Raw genomic sequence first — 18671 nt, forward strand, 5'->3', positions numbered from 1 at the left:
GTCGGTGGAAGAGAATTACAGGAAATGAGGAGTTACAGGTTGAGGGTTTGGTGTTTCTCTTTGGGGTGATGTAAATATTCTGTAATCACTTTCCACGTTGGTGGTACGACTTTGTGAATATACCAAAGACTACTGACTTTTAGCATATTTTAAATGGGTGCATTGTATGATTTGTGAGATATAGCACAATAAAGCCGTTACAAAATCTAATTACTAGAACCAGAAGTCTAAGTCATGTTTAATAGTTCATTAATATTGTCAGGCCTCAGTTTCAAAAGTTACCAATTTTAGAACGGAATCTACTCTGCAACCATTAAAAATTTTTTTTAATGTTTATTTTAGAGAGAGAGAGAGAGAGAGAGGAGCATGAGTGGGGGAGGGGCAGAGAGAGGGAGACACAGAATCCGAAGCAGGCTCCAGGCTCTGAGCCGTCAGCACAGAGCCCGACGCGGGGCTGGAACTCACAAACCGCGAGATCATGACCGGAGTTGAAGTTGGATGCTTAACCGACTGAACCACCCAAGCACCCCTCTGCAACCATTTTTTAAAAGATGTATTTTATTTTGAGAGAGGGAGAAAGAGAGAATCTCAAGCAGGCTCCACACTCAGCACAGAGCCTGACTCAGGGCTCGATCCCACAACCCTGGGTTCATGACCTGAGCCAAAATCAAGAATTGGACGCTCAACGGACTGAGCCACCCAGATGCCCCACAACTGTTTTGTTTTTATTACTACTTGTTGCATCTCTTTCAGCTCAAAATGAAATCTTTGGAATTCATTTGTCGTATCAGCAAAATCAAGGAGATAGTCCACTGTCTTACAGTAGATACTCGAAATACTGGAGTCTGTTTTTCATTAGTCTCTCTTTACTGGACAACTGCCTTTGTAGTCTTCATTCCCATTTAGCCACATCCTATCTTTTTCCAAGTTGGCTTCTAATTCTCCACATTTCTCAAGAATTTATCTACAACTGTCCTCTTCAAAGCCTTTCAGACCCTACTCAGTTTCCTTTCTATAAAGATTTCCTAGGAAGCTGCTATAGTTATTTGTTTTACTTCATCTCAACTCTTGGCCCAGTTAAAAATCACATTTTTGTGTTGTGGATTTTAATTCTGGAAACTCCTTTTCCTTGTCTTGCTCATTGCAATCTTATTCAAAATTATGACTTTCTTCAAGTTGTTTCCAGTTAAGGATCATACCTTGATTCCTTGGGTGAATCAAGGTTGAAGTGTTTAAGGGAAGGAAAATGACTTACAGATTTTACGTAGTTTCTCTTTCAGTGTTTCAAACATATCGGCCAAAATTTAACTATAAATGGCATCTAGGTGTCATGGGTTTAATTAGAAACCTTTAATTTTGCAGTTTTATAAAAGAGAACATGGCTCAATGTATGGTTTTCCTATTAATAATATTAACAATATATAATGAAATGTATTTTAAGTAAATTACAACTTGTCTTCCTGGAGTCTATAGTCCTTTTATTTATTTTTATTTTTATTTTTTTAACATTTATTTATTTTGAGAGACAGAGACAGAGTGCGAGCAGGGGAGGAGCGGAGAGAGAGAAGGAGACACAGCATCTGAAGCAGGCTCCCGGCTCCAGGCTCCAGGCTCCAGCCTCCAGGCTCCAGGCTCCGAGCCGTCAGCACAGAGCCCGACACGGGGCTCACACCCACGACTGAACCGTGAGATCACGACCTGAGCTGAGGTCGGACACTTACCTTACTGAGCCACCCAGGCGCCCCTTAGTCCTTTTAAATAAGATTCTTCTCTTTGAAGCATACAAACCATAGTAGGTTGAAGAGGGCGTTATACTTATTTCTATAGTCATTCTAAATGGCTGTTAATCTACAGATAATTTCTATTGAAGACAATTACAAGGAATAATTTTGTGCAGATTAATATATAAACCCCATATGGTTTAAAAACTTACGATTTAAAAAAACAAAGAAAGAAAAAGAAAATGTCTTTCATCTAACTGCCCCCATAGGTTAGTGAGTGATTCAATTTGAAGGGTAAGCCCAGGAATTGTTCACAAGTAACAATGCCTTGACTTCTTCATTGTCAAAAAACATTAGGTGAAAATGCCTGACTTCAGGAACATAGCTTTGAAAGAACCATTCTAAAATGGTTTCTCTGCTGAGGCAAACATATTTACTAGGGTTATATATCACAGATAATGCACTGTCTCCTCTAGCACGCTTTTGGGGCAGCTTTGTTTTTCAAATGGGGATTGACCTTGGCTTGAGTCTCATCTGCTTTTGCATAGGTGTTATTTTTCTCCTAGGCACTCTCTTTTTTGCCTGCCGGAGTAGTTACTGGCAGTGACTTTCAAAAGATGTCAGTTTCATCCTCACTGCCCTACTGAGCTAGTTTCCCCTCTATTGATTCACAGTGACAGTTTTCGTCCAAACGGCTCAACGCTAGGTAAACACTGATAATGTGGATACTGACAACCCAAGATACACAGATTCTTAGAAAGATGACTTATCCAGAGGACTATGCTGAACATTACAGGAGATATACAAATGAAACGAGGGTCCTGTCCTACAGAGAAGCATAATGCGGTAGAAAAAGCATGCGGTGGGGCGCCTGGGTGGCTCAGTGGGTTAAGCGTCAGACTTCGGCTCAGGTCATGATCTCACGGCTTATGAGCTTATGAGTTAAAGCCCCGCGTCGGGCTCTGTGCTGACAGCTCAGAGCCTGGAGCCTCTTCAGATTCTGTGTCTTTCTCTCTCTCTCTCCCTGCCCCTCCCTTGCTCACATTCTGTCTCGGTCTCTCAAAAATAAATAAAAACATTAAAAAATTAAAAAAAAAAAAAGAAAAAGAAAAAGCATGCGATGAAGCAGCAAGACCTAAATTCTTGTCTAAAATCTGCCGCTGGCAATCTATGTGACCCTGAGGACGTCACGTCCTACATCTCAGGAGGCTCAGGACAGATCTAGGGACGACTTTCGGGGCGGTGGCCCTCACTGGGGAGTTTCTAGTAGAAAGGGCTGCCGGCCGCCAGAACGAGACCAGGCACGATCTGCACTTGGCGATCAGGGCCACAAGATCGCGGCACCTGGAGTCAGTAAGCTACACGGCTCCCAGGCGACGAACAGCTTACGGGGCTCCCCTAGGCCTCCAGCCGGCTGGGAGAAGGCGTGTTCGCGCCCGGGGATGAGCCGGAGCAGAAGGCCGGCTCCCCCCTCGGGTGGGAAGGACCAGCGGCTCGGTTCCCGCCCGGCGGCGCCAGGTAGAGAGAGGGGGATGGCTGGGCGTGGCTGTCACAAAGCCACCGGAAGCGCATCTTTCTTTTCCGGTTGGGCCCGGTCCACAGAGCCCAAAATGGCGAGTCGGGGTACGGGGTCAGGGAGCTAGAGGGATCAAGTGGGGGACCGGCCCTCCCAGGACCCCGCGCTCCGGAGCTCGGAGCTCCACTCTCCAGGCCCGGAGAGGAGCGGGAAGCGGGCGCCTCCTCCCCTAGGGCGGCGGGGAGGCCTGTCGACCTTGCAGCCGAGCCGAGGAAGAGGGAAGTGGCGTCCGCGGAAGCCAGAGCTGGGCGGAGGTAACGGAGAAGCCGCGTCGCCCCTGGGATTCGGTCCGGCGCGCTCCCGGCGCTGCGGGGCGGCACGTGCCAGTGGCAGCCCCCTCCCCCCCGCCCCCCGGCGACGAGCAGGGGCGGGGCCGGCAGCCTCCCGCGGCGCGCGCCGCTTGGTCCCAGCCCCGCGGCGGCTCGGCCCGGCCGGTCCTCGGGCTCCGGCCGCGGCGTCCCGCCTCCGCAAGCAACCTCTTTGTCCCCCAGGTGCGCGTGCAACCCAGGTTTGCTCCCCGGGCACCTTTGGGGGCCGGCCACCCGCGGAGCGCTCCGGGGCGCGTTTGCGGTCGGGCCCGAGGGCGTCTCGGACTCGTGGTGGGGGTGTCGCCGCTGCGCTCCGCGAGACTTCCGCGTTTCCGCCGGCTGGTGGTTGGGTCGCCGGAGGAAGGGGCATCCCAGCCTCAAAGACGTTAGCTTCTAGTAACCTAGAAATAGAGGAGGCGCCCCCCCCGTACCCTCTGAGCCTGGATAGGCAGCAGGAAACCAAGCTTTTGCTTGAATGCCCGTGGCATCCTCAAAAGAACTTTGTTGTTGTTTCTGCTGGCAAACCTCGGGGAAAATCGGTCTCTCAAGGCCACCCTTAGCCCTACTTAAAGATCTGTACGACCCTGACCCTGAGGAAATGTAAAGTCAAGAGAAGGGCTACCTTTACTAGGACCCTTCCTGTCTCAGAAGAGCCTTAATCATCACCCTTTCTTTTTCTATGTTTACAAGCCGACATTGTATTTAGTAAACAGGGCCGACTTGGCTTTCCAGTAAAGTAAGCAAAAAACGAATACACAGGTCCAGAATTGCACCGTGCCCTTAAGTCTTCCCAAAAAGTACCCCCCAAAATGTTGACATCTGGTTGCTCAGTTGGGGGTATTTGCTGAGGGGAGTAAGGTTATTTTTTTTGCCTAAATGCTTTACTTCTTTCTGATCGGGTTGTCTCAGTTCTCCTGCCAGTATTAATGCAACGGGAAGGAGAATATCAAATGTTCCACGAAGTAAAGGTTTCAGTCTTCTAAGAGGATGAAGGGGCAAAGAAGTTGTTTCCACCTAACTAAAGACAAAAGACTGGGATGATTTGTTAACGTTTAGAGAAACTCGGACATGCCCTGTTTGTGAAGATAGGACAGGAAGCACACAGATTAACTGTTGGCTACTCTCAAAGCTCCTTTTAGCGAGTGGGTGCCAATATTTTCACCCACCAGCCTTTCCTCGACCTTTAACAAAAAAAGGAAAGTTATTGGGGCGCTCGGGTGGCTCAGTCGGTTGAGCGTCTGACTTCAGCTCAGGTCGTGATCTCGCGGTTTGTGGGTTCGAGCCCCGTGTCCCGCTCTGTGCTGACAGCTGAGCCTGGAGCCTGCTTCCCATTCTGTGTCTCCCTGTCTCTGCCCCTCCCCTCTCGCGCTCTGTCTCTCTCTCTCAAAAGTAAACATTAAAAAATTTTTTTAAAAAAGGAAAGTTATCAATTGACATTTGCTTTTTCTGAGCCTTGCTTTGTGTCAAAGCTGAGTAAGAGAAAAAAAGAGAGAAATGTGCGTCCTGAAGTAATCTGTGATCACGAGTGTCCTAATACGTGGCGGTTGATTTTAGAAGGGAGATTGGACAGGTTCTTTTCTGTTCATTCTCCTCTTATAACCGTAAATGGCAAGTAAATGTGTGCCATGTGGCTTTCTTCTTGACATGTACTTCTTTTCTCCCCTCCTTCAGTGCCCTTGAGAAGATCTGCTCATTGGTTTTATACCAAACCTGACAAGGCCTCAGTTGTCCAAGGCCCCAGGAGGATGTCACACATAGGAGTAAAACTGTTCCTAGAGCAGATGATGATGAGACATCTAGAGGTGAAGGCATGCTTGTACCCCCACAGGGAGGCTTTATGGGAGACTAAGGAGTCCGTGAAAGAGCGCTCCGGTGAGAGGAAGAAATCCAGCCCACGAATGGACAGTCTTGGTCCTGAGAGCGCTCACCAGCACTTCCGGAGCTTCTATTACCATGAAGCACCTGGGCCGCACGAAGCTGTCAGCCAGCTTCAGGAATTATGCCACCAGTGGCTGAGGCCAGAGATCCACTCGAAGGAGCAGATCTTGGAACTGCTGGTGTTAGAGCAGTTCCTGACCATTCTGCCCAGGAGCACCCAGAGCTGGGTGCAGAAGTATCATCCACAGAGCATCAAGGAGGCTGTGGCCCTGGTAGAGCGCTTTCAGAGGGAACGTGGTGGAATAAGTGATGAGGTGAGAGGATTCCTTACATGTACAATAAAATAGAGTAAAGGTGGATATATCTGGGGCGGGGGAATGGGGTGGATTAAGCCACTCTTCTGTTCCTTTAGGACAGCTAGGCAGGGTCTGGAGTCACAGGCAGGCAGCAGTTGCAGACGGCAGGTTTCAGAGTTCTGGCCATCTTTCTGGGCCTTAGAAAAAAGAAATGCCTTTTGCCCTTTTTCGGGCCGGGGTGAACTAGAGTTGGTGGGCCTAGTCTGGCATGGCCAAGGAGAGAGGACTTGAGTTCGTGGAGGCAGAGAAATAAAAGGCAAGACCGAGTAGGCAAAGGAGGAAAAATCCGGGGGGAAAATGCACAGCACTTAGAGAGCAAAGGAGAGAGAGGGTGGTTAATACAAGTATTAATCAGCTTTGGGAGGACTGAAGGAAGAGGAGAAATGGAAAGGAAAAAGTGAAACAAGGATCCAGAAAGAAGAAAAATGACTAAAAAAAAAAAAAAAAAGGGAAAATGCCAACAGGGGAGTGGACAGAATCAGGATGCTGAAGGGTAGCGCCCTGTCTGGTGGGCACACGTATCTCTGGGCCAGAAGAAAACCTTCCGTCACTCTCCCTTAGTGGTCTGCCCTTGGCCTTGCTGGGGAGTGGGGAACCAGGATATGCCCTCGGGAGAAGGCAGCACCCTTCCTTTCCATGGGGAGCCCGCCTTGAGGAACACAGGGCAGGGTCTATTTTTGGTGTCTCTCTACAACTGGATCCTACGGAGGGAGGTTAGAGTCCAAATTTTCCCCCGGTTTTTCCTCTCCCGCATCCCCTTTCTCCATGACATCCTTCCCTGGCCATGAGAGGGTTGGAAAAAATCTGAGAATCTTTTTTTTTTTTTCTTTAATCCAACTCATTATTATTTAGAGAAAAACTCAGAAGATAGCAATGCCCTTGGATGAGGATCCACGTCCAGGAAGCAAGCTCGTGAAGGCCGCCTGCCTCCACCCTGCTCGTGGCCTGAGCTGTGGCCTGGGTGGCTGGAGGCTGGCAGCAGTCACAGCTATTTTCATCTTTCACTAATTTCCCCCAACGATGTATATGGTTCTCTGTGAGGAAATGGTGACGCAATATCGCTTTAGGTTTTTTTGTTACTTCCTTGAGTGCCACGCCCTTTCCTGAATCTGGGCTCTCTTGTTCATCCCTCCGCGGCCACCCCGAAGCCAAAAGTAAGTTCTGTGCTAATGAGGATGGGGATTATTTCTAGGTCACAGCCCATGATCGGGAAAAGGAGGCAGTGCCCTTGGGAGGAACAGCAGTGGCCCCAGGCTTTAAGTGGAAGCCCGCAGAGCCCCAACCAATGGGTGTGTTCCAGAAAGAATGTTGGAATACATACCGGGTACTGCAGGAACAGCTGGGCTGGAATACTCACAAAGAAACCCAGCCTGTATGTGAAAGAGGTGAGGAGCTTCATAATAATTCTCTTCCCCTGGGAGCTGTGACGGTAACCGGTTCAGCTGGAAAGTCATGGGAATTTGCCAGGCGCCCAGCCGGGCCGGCTGTTCGGACGTCTCTCAAGTTGGGAGTACAGTAGGCTAACGGTGGGCGGCGGTGAGGGTCAGCCTGGCGTACAGAAATGTCCAAACCATAGAACCCCGGTATTGATGGCGTGGACCTTGCTCCTTAGAAATTTGAGAGGAGAGAAGACGGAACAGGGACGGAGGGATCATCTCACACTTCTTATGTCAGGGAAGAAACTGGGGTCAGAAATGGACTGTCATGACAGAACGGGGTGGGGGGGGGGGTGGAGAATGGCGCACCGGGAAGAAACACAGTATGAGACACACCACCTGCACTAGAGGACCCAAGCCTTTCGTTTTCAACCACCTCGAATTCTTGCCCACCCCAGTAAACGGTGTATTTGGTGAGAGGGAAAAAAGACATAATGGCTTTCCTTTGGTCAAGTTCTCTCATGAAATCTGGGGGAACAGTCAACCGGGGAACCGGTTCTTTGGAGCGGTGGATATTTGGTTCTTACTGACAAGGAGAGGGCCACTCTGGCACCACACACACACTTGTGAAGGTGAGCCATCTTTACCGAAGGACTCCCGATGTTCTGTGGTGTAGAAATCAACTCAGGGTATTTGTGAACCTAAAAGAGAGAAATTTTCTCTGGCTCTTTTCCATCCACAGCGCTGCCTGCTCAACAGATTCTAGCCTTTTCTGAGCAGAAAAGCCCCCCAAACTGGAAGATGGCGTCTGAGCTCATCTTGCCTGAGTTCCAGGTGAGCTGTACTTTCCAGCTTTCTCAGGCAGCCTGAACATGGCCTTGTCTGTGCTTTTCTCTGCTGCCCATGACCCACAGGGCTCGGCGGGTGCTCTGAGGCGTGTTAGCCCCGGATGTTCACCTCTAGGTAACTAGGCTGGGCACGGTGGCGACCGGGCCCTTCCCACGCTGCTTCCCGATCTCTGGCTTTTTCCTTTCCTGCCCTCTCACCTTTTTCCCCTCTAAATCTTAATACTCTTCTTTGGTGACTGGCCTGCTGTGTAATTCAGAAATGAGTGAAAGGGCGGCTTTTATAGTGGCAAGTACTGAACCCAAACCCATTCTTTTCTTTAGAGCTTGTTGACATTTGAAGATGTGGTCGTGTCTTTTTCTGAGGAAGAGTGGAAATTACTGGACCCTGCTCAGAAGATCCTTTACAATGATGTCATGCAGGAAAACTACGAGAGTGTCATCTCTCTAGGTAAAGATTCTTCCTTTCCTTTGTGTGGAAGTTGAGTGATCTGGCCGCAGTTTGTGGCAAATCATCTCCTATGGGAGAGTCCCAGTGTTCCAGTAGCTGCTTGGGTCTCAACTGGATGGTGTGGGGGAAAGGAAAGACATATCCGGATCATCCCAAATAGATCCTGACTACAGTCATGTCTCCCCGTCTTCTGCTCTCACCATCCTGGTCTAAGCTGCCGTCATCCCTGACCGTGTCTGCTTCAGCAGCATGGGACTTCCCTTCCCCATACTGCTACACGTGCACGCCTGGCGCTTCCTTCTCAGCTTCCTCCTTGTGTGTCTACTCACAGCCATAGGAGACTAGAAAGAAGGTACTGAGTCTAAGATTCTGCCCATTTAAACACCCGGAGTAAATGAAAGTATGAAAGAGTCATTCACTCTCCCTGAAAGTAATCTGGCATTATGATAGCAGTCCATGACCTCCAGCTTTTCTTCTCAGAACATTATTGTTAACCCCCTAAACTTGAAGTAATCTGTTTAGAACAGTGGGGAAAATCGCAGACCCAGGGTCCCCAAGAGTTCAAGGACAATCTTGGAGGGTCTCCTGCAGGTAAGTATATACATGGGAAGGGGAGAAATGTTCTTTGATAAGAACCTTTACAGGAGATTAATATCCCAAGATTCTACTCCTGTGTATTTTTAACGGAACTTCTTACTAAGATAATTGTAGATTCACATGCAGATTTAAAGTGTAATACAAAGAGAACCTGTGTACAGACACTTTACCCAGTTTCCCTCAATGATAACTCTTGCAACAGTATCATATATTACAACTAGGATATTGATATTGATACGGTCTTCTGACCTTCATATTTTCAGTTTGTGTTGATTTGTGTGTGTATTTAGTTCTGAAAGTTTTATTACAAGTGTAAGTTTGCATATTCACCGCTGCAGTCAAGATACTGGACAGTTACATTACCACAAAGGCCTTTCTTTTTTTAAAAAAAAAGTTTATTTTGAGAGAGAGAGAGAGCACGCAAGCACGTATGCACAAGCCAGGGGGAGGGGCAGAGAGAGAGGGAGAGAGAGAATCCCAAGCAGGCTCTGCACTGACAGAGGCTGGGGCTCATACCCCAAGAACCTTGAGCCCGTGACCTGAGCCTAGATCAAGAGTTGGATGCTTAACTGACTGAGCCACCCAGGCGCCCCACCACAAGGACCTTCTTGTTGCCCTTTTAGAACCACACACACTTGCCTCCTACATCTCACCCCATCACTGACCCATGCCAACTGCTGATCCGTTCCACATTTCCAAAATTTTGCCATTTCAAAATGTCATATGAATAGAATCATAAAGTGTGTGACTCTTCGGCATTAGCTTTTTTCATTCAGAATAATTCCCCGGAAATTGATATAAATTGTTGTGTGTATCATAGTTGTTTTGTTTTGTTTTGTTTTTAACACTACTGAGTAGCACACCATGATACTGAGAGAGCGCGGTTTGTTTAACCATTCATCATTGAAAAGATATCTTTGCAGTCTTCAGTTTTTGCCTATTGTGAATGAAGCTGTCATGAGCATTTATGTACAGGATGTTTTACAGAGATAAGTTTCCATGTCTCTGGAGTAAATGTCTTAACAGTGCAATTGCTGGTTCATATGGCAATTACATATTTAATTTCACAAGAATGTGCCTGACTGTTTCCCTGTGGTGGCTGTAGCATTTCGCATTCCCCACCAGCAATGAATGAGTGATCTAGTTTCTCCTTATCCTTGCCAGTGTTTGGTTTGTCTCCATTTTATTTTTGCCATTCTGATAGGTATGTAGTGTTCTCTCATTGTGGTTTGGGGTTTGCATTTCCCTAGTGGCCAGCGATGTTTTATAGCTTTTCATGTGCTTTTTTGCCATCTGTGTATTCTCTTCAGTGAAATGTCTTTTACCCGTATTTTAATTGGATTCTTTTTTAATTGTTGAGTTTTGAGAGTTTTATATATATATATACATATATATTTTTATGAACAAAGTCTTTTTTTAATGTTTGTTTATTTTTGAGAGAGAGAGAGAGAGAGAGAGAGAGAGAGAATATGCATGTGAGCAGGGGAGGGGCAGAGAGAGAAGTGGGCTCTGTGCTGATAGCAGAGAGCCCGATGTGGGGCTCAAGCTCGTGAACTGTGAGATCATGACCTGAACCCAAGTTGGACACTTAACCAACTGAGCCCCCCATGCGCCCCTGTAAACACAGTGTTTTTTTTTAATGTTTATTTATTTTGAGAGAGAGTGTGTGCAGGTCTGCGTGAGTGGGGAGGGGCAGAGAGAGAATCCCAAGCAGGCTCTGCGCTGTCAGTACAGAGCCCAACACCACTGACTAGGGACTTGACCCCACAAACCCTGGGACCAAGACCTGAGCTGAAATGAAGAGTCATGCCCAACTGACTGAGCTACCTAGGCGCCCCGAGAGTGTCTTATATATTATAGATTCTAGCGCTTTGTTGAATATGCAGATTGTAAATAGTTTCTCCCAGTCTGTATAATGTCTTTTCAATCTTCTTCCTAGGGGCTTCTATAGAGTAAAAGTTTTTCATTTTTTTCTTTTAATTTTTTTTTCAACGTTTATTTATTTTTGGGACAGAGAGACACAGAGCATGAACGGGGGAGGGGCAGAGAGAGAGGGAGACACAGAATCGGAAACAGGCTCCAGGCTCTGAGCCATCAGCCCAGAGCCCGACGCGGGGCTCGAACTCACGGACCGCGAGATCGTGACCTGGCTGAAGTCGGACGCTTAACCGACTGCGCCACCCAGGCGCCCCAAAAGTGTTTCATTTTGATGAGGACCAATTTTTTATTTTAAAAAATGTTACTTAATGTTTATTTATTTTTGAGAGAGAGAGAGAGACAGACAGACATGATGCGAGTGGGGGAGGGGCAGAGAGAGAGGGAGACACAGAATCCGAAGCAGGCTCCAGGCTCAGAGCTGTCCGCACAGAGCCGGACCTGGGGCTCAAACCCACGGACCATGAGATCATGACCTGAACCGAAGTCGGACGCTTAACCGACTGAGCCACCCAGGTGCCCCAATGAGGACCAACTTTTTAAAGACTTTTTATTTATTTAAGTAATCTCTACACTCAACATGGGGCTCATCCTCATGGCCTTGAGATCAACAGTCACATGCTCCACCAACTGAGCCAGCCAGCTGCCCCATGAGGACCAATTTCTCATTTTTTCCTTTTATACGTTGTATTTTTGGTGTCAAAGCTAGAACTCTGACTAACCCTAGATCCTCCACTGAATTGTCTTTGCACTTTTCTCAAAGATCAGTTGGGTATATTTGTATGCATCTATTCTGTTCCGTTGAGCTCTTTGTCTGTTCCTCTGCCAATAGTGTACTGTCTTGGTAACTGTAGCTATATAATACAAAAGACTTAATATCTGTCAAGTAGACGGATTCTTCCCCCTTTATTCTTGTTTGTAAAATAAAATTTTATTTTAGCCCTTTTAGGGCCTATGCCTTTCCACGTAAATTTCAGAGTAAGCTTATCAATGTCTACAAGAAAGTTTGTTGGGATTTTGCTAGAAATTACATTAAACCTACGTATTAGTTTGAGGAGAATTGGTATCTTTACTATGTTGATATTTTTTTTTTCAACGTTTTTTATTTATTTTTGGGACAGAGAGAGACAGAGCATGAACGGGGGAGGGGCAGAGAGAGAGGGAGACACAGAATCAGAAACAGGCTCCAGGCTCCGAGCCATCAGCCCAGAGCCTGACGCGGGGCTCGAACTCACGGACCGCGAGATCGTGACCTGGCTGAAGTCGGACACTTAACCGACTGCACCACCCAGGCGCCCCTGTTGATATTTTTTTTGATTAGTGAACATAGTCTCTGTTTATTTAGGTCTTTGATTTCTTTCATCAACTTCTGTAATTTTCAGTGCACAGATCCTCTGAATGTTGTGTGAAGTACGTGGCAAAGCATTTCATTTTCATAGGAGTATTTGGAAATGGTATTGTTTTTAATTTTGGTTTCTTGCACTCTCTTCATACAGGGATGCCACTGATTGTGTATTTTGATCTTGTCTTCTGTGACCCTACTCACTCAGTTATTATTTCTAGGAGTTATTTTGTAGATCCCTTGAGATTCTTTTTTTTTTTTTTTTTCTTTTTTTTCTTTTTTTTTTTTTAAAATGAGCAGTAACTTTTTCAACGTTTATTTATTTTTGGGACAGAGAGAGGCAGAGCATGAACGGGGGAGGGGCAGAGAGAGAGGGAGACACAGAATCGGAAACAGGCTCCAGGCTCTGAGCCATCAGCCCAGAGCCCGACGCGGGGCTCGAACTCCCGGACCGCGAGATCGTGACCTGGCTGAAGTCGGACGCTTAACCGACTGCGCCACCCAGGCGCCCCATACCCTTGAGATTCTTATATCTAGGTCATCACATTATCCGCAGTGCCTTTTGATTTCATTTTCTTGCCTTAACTTTTTCTTGCCTTAGTTGGAGTAGCTCCAACTTCCTGCTGTGTTGAATAAAAGTGGGAAGAGTAGACACCCTTGCCTTGTTCCCAGTCTTTTGGAAACATTAAGTCTCACCATCACCTGTTAATGTTAGTATGGTTTTTTTTGTTGTTCATACTCTTTTATCAAGTCAATACAATTCCTAACTTAGTGTTTTTATCATGAATGGATGGGGGGATTTGTCAGATACTTTTCTGTGTCCGTTGATAGGAGTATGATCTTTAAAAGCTTGTTGATAATGGTATGTTATGTTGATTGATTTCACATGTTGAGCCAGTTTTGCCTACTTGCAATAAATCCTTCTTGATCATGGTATATAATGCTTACATATTTTTGTATTCAGTTTGCCAATATTTTGTTCAGGATTTTTGCATTTAAGTTCACGGGGGATGTTAGTCTGTAGTTTCTTTTTTAGTACTGACTTGATATGATTTTGCTGTCAGGGTAATACTGGCCTTATAAAAAGAGTTGGGTAGTATTTCCTCCTCTTTTCTGGAAGAAATTGTATGACATTGGTGTTAATTCTATAAATATTTAGTAGAACCCTCCAGTAACACCATATGGGCCTGGATTTGGAGGAGACCTAGTTCAACTATGAATTCACTTTGTGTAATGGTGATGGTGCTGTTCGGATGATCTATTTCGTGTTGGTTGGTCTAGTTTGTGGTTTTGAGGAACTGCTTCATTTTTTTCCCCAACTTTTAAAAGACACGAACATAAGGCTGTTTATGGTATTCGCTTACCATCGTTTTAGTTGCTGCAGAATGTGTAGTGATGGACCCGATTTCCTTCCTGACATTGGTGATTTGGGTTTTCTCTCCTTTTATTTTTGTCAGTTGTGATAGAGGTTTCTCAATTTTACCAATTGCTTTGAAGAACAAGCCCTTTGGTGGTGACTTTTGCTCCGATCTTTATTATTTCCTTTTCAACTTGCTTTGGGTTTACTTTAGTTTTTTTCTCTAGTCTGTTGAGGTGGAAACCCAGAGTATTGATTGGAGACCTTTCTCCTTTAGTGTTGGAAGTGCTTGGGGCTGTGCCTTTTCCTCTGAGTGCCACGTATTTTAATATATTATAATTTCATTTTCATTCGACTCTGTCTTTTTACATTTTCTTGGAGACTTTCTCTTTGAACCACAGAACTTTCAGACGTGTATTATTTCATTTCCACATATTTTTCGATTTTCCTCTTTCTGTTTTTGATTTCTGGTCTGATTCCATTTTTGGCAGATTGCCTCTTGTCACTGTTGTGAGAAGTTGTGATTTTTTTTGTTTTTGTTCTTGCTCCAACGGGTGATTTTTGATTGTATCCTGATCATTTTATCTATTACGTTAGGAGAGTCTGGGTCACATTTCAATATTTTAATTTAATGAGCAGTCCCCCTATTTTAGTTTAGCACATAGGTTCTTTGCTGCTTTTGTGGGTTATGCTTCCAGTGACAGTTTAATTTTCAGAGGCTTCACGGTGTTATTGTGGTTTCCTTGGTTTTCGTGTTCCTGCCAGGGCTCCCATGTGTGCCTGCTGGTGTTGCTTGACGGGGAGGAAGGTATTTCGGAGGATAGAGTGCCTCTCTGTGGGAAAAGGGGAATCTCAGACCCTCAGGGATGAAGAGGCTTTCTGGGCCAGGCCACTGTGGCTAGGTGCCTCTTGCTAGTTCTGCCTGCCCACTTTGGAGTCTCCTAGCTGGGGTTCTGATGTTGGCAGGCTTCCCATTGAGACCGGTGCAGGGATAAGCCTATCCGGGCAGCCTTCTGTTGCTAGGTTGATGGTGGGAAAACACTAGATCAGGGTTGCCATCTTCTGGTGGGTGTGGGGACGTAAGATGCTCTACTGTGTTACTCTGCTAGTCCTGGGAGCCCAAACCATTTTGCTTTCTTTTTAGCATCTTTTAGAACTCTCTGTTGGTTGTGGCTTGCGTTCTTTAACTGGTTCGTTATTGTGCCTAGCCGGGAGGATCCGGAGGAAATGCGTCTATGCCATGTGTCCGTATCGGACCAGGAGTCACTTGTTCCCGTGTTTTTGAAAAAGCAGTCATCATAGATTTTTCTCTCCATTCCTATAGTTTTCTTGTTCTGGGGCACAGACGGCTGACTCTTCTGTTTATTCCAACAGGGTTAAAGCTCAAGAATGACACTGGACATGACCGACCTGTATCTGTTTCTGCATCAGAAATACAAGCGTCAGGACGCAAAGTGTTAGGAAAGGCCAGAATGAAAGGGGCCCAGAAAACAACAGGCAAAGAAAATCACGGGGCTACACGTAGGCTGCGGCAACGGCACCGAGCTTTCCTAGGGAGGAAAAGAAAGAAACTTTCAACTTGTAAACAAGAGCTTCCAAAACAAATGGATCTTCCCGGGAAAGGCCATGCAGGAGAGAAACCCTTTAAGTGCCAGGAATGTGAGAAAAGCTTCAGGGTTAGCTCTGACCTTATTAAGCACCAGAGAATTCACACTGAAGAGAAACCCTACAAATGTCAACAGTGTGACAAGAGGTTTAGGTGGAGTTCAGATCTTAATAAGCACTTAATGGCACACCAAGGAATAAAACCCTACAGATGCTCGTGGTGTGGCAAGAGCTTCAGTCACAATACAAACCTGCACACACACCTAAGAATTCACACAGGGGAGAAGCCCTTTAAATGTTACGAATGTGGGAAGAGATTCATTCAGAACTCTCACCTTATTAAGCACCAGAGAACCCACACGGGTGAGCAGCCGTATACCTGCAGCGTATGCAGGAGAAGCTTCAGCAGGCGGTCAAGCCTCCTGAGACACCAGAAGCTCCACAGGACAAGGGAATCCTGTCCAGGGTCTCCGGTCTGAAGAAAATCACCGTACGGCTCTTGACCCCAGAGGCGATGAAAGAGTGTAAAACTATGAGGCACCCACGATAAAGAATTTGTCACCAACGGGACATTTTGGAGGGGTACACGCCATACGTCACAGAAAGGAGTCTAAGCTGTCTCTCGCGTTCAGCATCGTATCTTCAGCGCCTGGCACGAGACTGATACACAATGAGTACTTGCTAAATAAACGCGTGGAAATATAGCTATCAAATACCTATAGTTACCTACTCCTCTCTCTCTCTCCGTGTATCTGTCTGGTTACCCAGCTTCCCCACCCTCTGTGATCTAAATTCGGCAAGTATCGGGTGCTCAGCAAATACGTGAGAGTCTTGGGTCCTACTCGCATCCTCTCTCGGTAGAGGTGGAAAAGGGGTATTCGGGTCCTCCGAAGGGAGCGCAGAGAAAATTACTAAGCTGGACAGGGTTTCTGTGGCTAGCATTCTGTCGACAGGAACAACCAAGCCCAGGGCTGAGGGAGCTTTATTCTGCAACAGGAAAGTGCCCCCATTCCAGCGGCCTCCCCACTGAGCCCTCGCTGCCACAGTGTTTTCCGTCAAGGAATCCCAAGCCGCAGGGGAAGGCCTTAATGCCAGCACAGACCTAGGGACCTTGCAAGCACTTGATATCTCTCCCGCCACTCCTCTCAGCATTGAGGTACATAGAATGAAACGATGATGGAGGCAGTCTGGGCCCTCATCCCTGAATTTGTCTCTTGGTGGAAAGCCCAGGGCCGTGGTAAATGGCTTTTTTTTTTTTGGACTTTTCACTGTGTGAACTAGAAGCTTTCAGATTGGTGCCACACTGCTCCAGGGCCTAGAGGGAAGCCCGTTTTTATGGAAGCTCAGCCACAACCCCATACACTTTGGATGCTCTGCAGGAAAGTCTGGACATTTTATAAAGTGATTTACTGAGAATGGCAAGGTGAGCCCTGTGGCCTTCATAGCCTTCGTGCACCTTGGATACCTGGAGGGAGACGTGTCAGAGCAAAAGAAGGCCTGTGGCTTAGAGTGATGGCCCCAGTGAGAGCCAGGTCAGATGGAACCTGGTTCTTGAGGTTGGTGGTTTCTCTTCCTTCCCCATCAGCCTCAGGGCTTATCTCCTGAGAAGACCATGTGATGTCAAGGGAAGGGCAGGGAAGTTGGAAGACAGGGCATTATGGCTCTGTCAGATCCTAGTTTAAGATGTTGGCCGAGGCTCCTACATATTTATTATTTCATAACATTTTACCTTTTAATAAAATGGAATGTTGTTTCGTATTAAACATTAAACAAAACTCCATTGTTACCGAATCACCCAGAGATGGCAAACAGTCACTTTTTTGAAATAGGTATCTCCAGAGATTTTTTCCATCAAGAGACCCCTCTGAGCCTGCTATCGGGTTTGCGAAGTGGAGATAATAATTATGTACTCTCAGGGCTGCTGCGAGGATTAAATGAGATGTGAACATGCCTCACACTGATGGGCCACAGCGGGTGTTCCACAAACATTTGGAACATTCTTCCTTTGTCTTTCAGCTGGTAATTTTGAACATTTTTTAAAATGTTTTTAAACATTTTTTAATGTTTATTTGAGAGAGAGAGAGAGAGATAGCGCGAGCGGGAGTGGGGGAGGGGCGGAGAGAGAGGGAGACACAGAATCCAAATCAGGCCCCAGGTTCCAGGCTCCTGGCTCTGAGCTGTCAGCACAGAGCCCGACGCGGGGCTCAAACCCACGAACTATGAGATCGTGACCTGAGCCAAAGTCGGACGCTTAACCGATTGAGCCACCCAGGTGCCCTTTCCAAGTAGTTATTTTAAAAAGAAAATCAATTTTGTCTACTTATCCAGCTTTTAAGCATTCTTAATTAATGGTGTTTCCTTCATTCCCAGCTGTTTTATAAGCCTGCTAGTGGTGGTCAGAAGGGTAGCCCGGTATGACATTCCTTTCTAGAGATACTTCTCTCTAGTCATTGGGAAACAATAAACTAATGTCCCCATTCAGCTAGATATATTGCTAATGAGTAACAGAACCAAAATAGACTAGATGCCCCCAATTTGAGATACCTGCAGAGCGGGGAGGGGAGGTGATGGCTAGGGGTGGACTATTTGTGGACAGTATTTACACTATTAGGTGTATCCTCAAACTGATGGGAAAGGAAGGAAGTGACTGGAATGGCCACTGAAAAGAATGCAAGCACTAAGGCCAGAGGAGAAGGTGACTTGGAAGGAAAGGATCCCATTATATTCCTGAAGGCTTGGAGATTGACTGCCCCCCACCATTCCTTCCAGAACCATCTGAGATTGTGCCCTTGGAATTAAGGGGAAATTCAACTTTTTGCAGAGGGCAGTCACTGTGTGAATGTGTTTGGTACCATCCTGGACACCTACTGTTGTATCACTGTTCAAAGGACCTTTATTAATGTAGCATTTAGAAAGAGATTGACTCAAAAATTGAAGGAAGTGCTGTATCAATGGAGCAAGCAGTTACTGCCCATTTGAGAGATTCCTCAAAATTCCTGAAAATGAGTCAGCATAAGGCCTCCATGTTCATCAAGTTGCCAAAATCTGTTATAAAACCTGTTAGCTTGAAAGCTCATCTTGGAGGTCCTCGTCTATGCTGGCATCCCCAGGAGAGGTCAAAACCAGGGAACATGGGTTCTGTTTTAGAGATCAGTTATTGAAGGCAAGTGGCAGGCAGGCCCTTAGGTGCAAATGGGCAGAAACAGGAAGAGAATTGATTCCTGGTTCTGAATTCGGACTCTGCTGCCCCTTGAATACAAGGTCTCCAGGAAGAAAGGACGTTCTTGTCCCTGCGGTTGTGGGACAGGGTTTAGAAGTTGGGCT

The 18671-nt window shown here is 46.4% G+C and overlaps 1 protein-coding gene across 2 annotated transcripts; it reads left to right on the plus strand.

Moving 5' to 3' along the window:
* The first annotated feature begins 3417 nt into the window (after positions 1 to 3417).
* ZNF75D (zinc finger protein 75D) lies at positions 3418 to 17138 on the plus strand. 2 transcript variants are annotated; one of them, XM_023249004.2, is made up of 6 exons: positions 3418 to 3551; positions 5277 to 5797; positions 7032 to 7224; positions 7958 to 8049; positions 8385 to 8511; positions 15117 to 17138. In XM_023249004.2, exons 2-6 carry the CDS (start codon positions 5351 to 5353, stop codon positions 15824 to 15826), a joined length of 1569 nt encoding a protein of 522 aa, XP_023104772.2. In that variant the 5' UTR covers positions 3418 to 3551; positions 5277 to 5350; the 3' UTR covers positions 15827 to 17138. The 2 variants fall into 2 exon arrangements, with proteins under 2 accessions (XP_023104772.2, XP_023104774.2); XM_023249006.2 differs by lacking the exon at positions 3418 to 3551 and adding an exon at positions 3664 to 3788.
* Positions 17139 to 18671: the final 1533 nt, after the last annotated feature.

Source organism: Felis catus, chromosome X (assembly GCF_018350175.1).
Source record: "Felis catus isolate Fca126 chromosome X, F.catus_Fca126_mat1.0, whole genome shotgun sequence".
Classification (NCBI taxonomy): Eukaryota; Metazoa; Chordata; class Mammalia; order Carnivora; family Felidae; genus Felis; species Felis catus.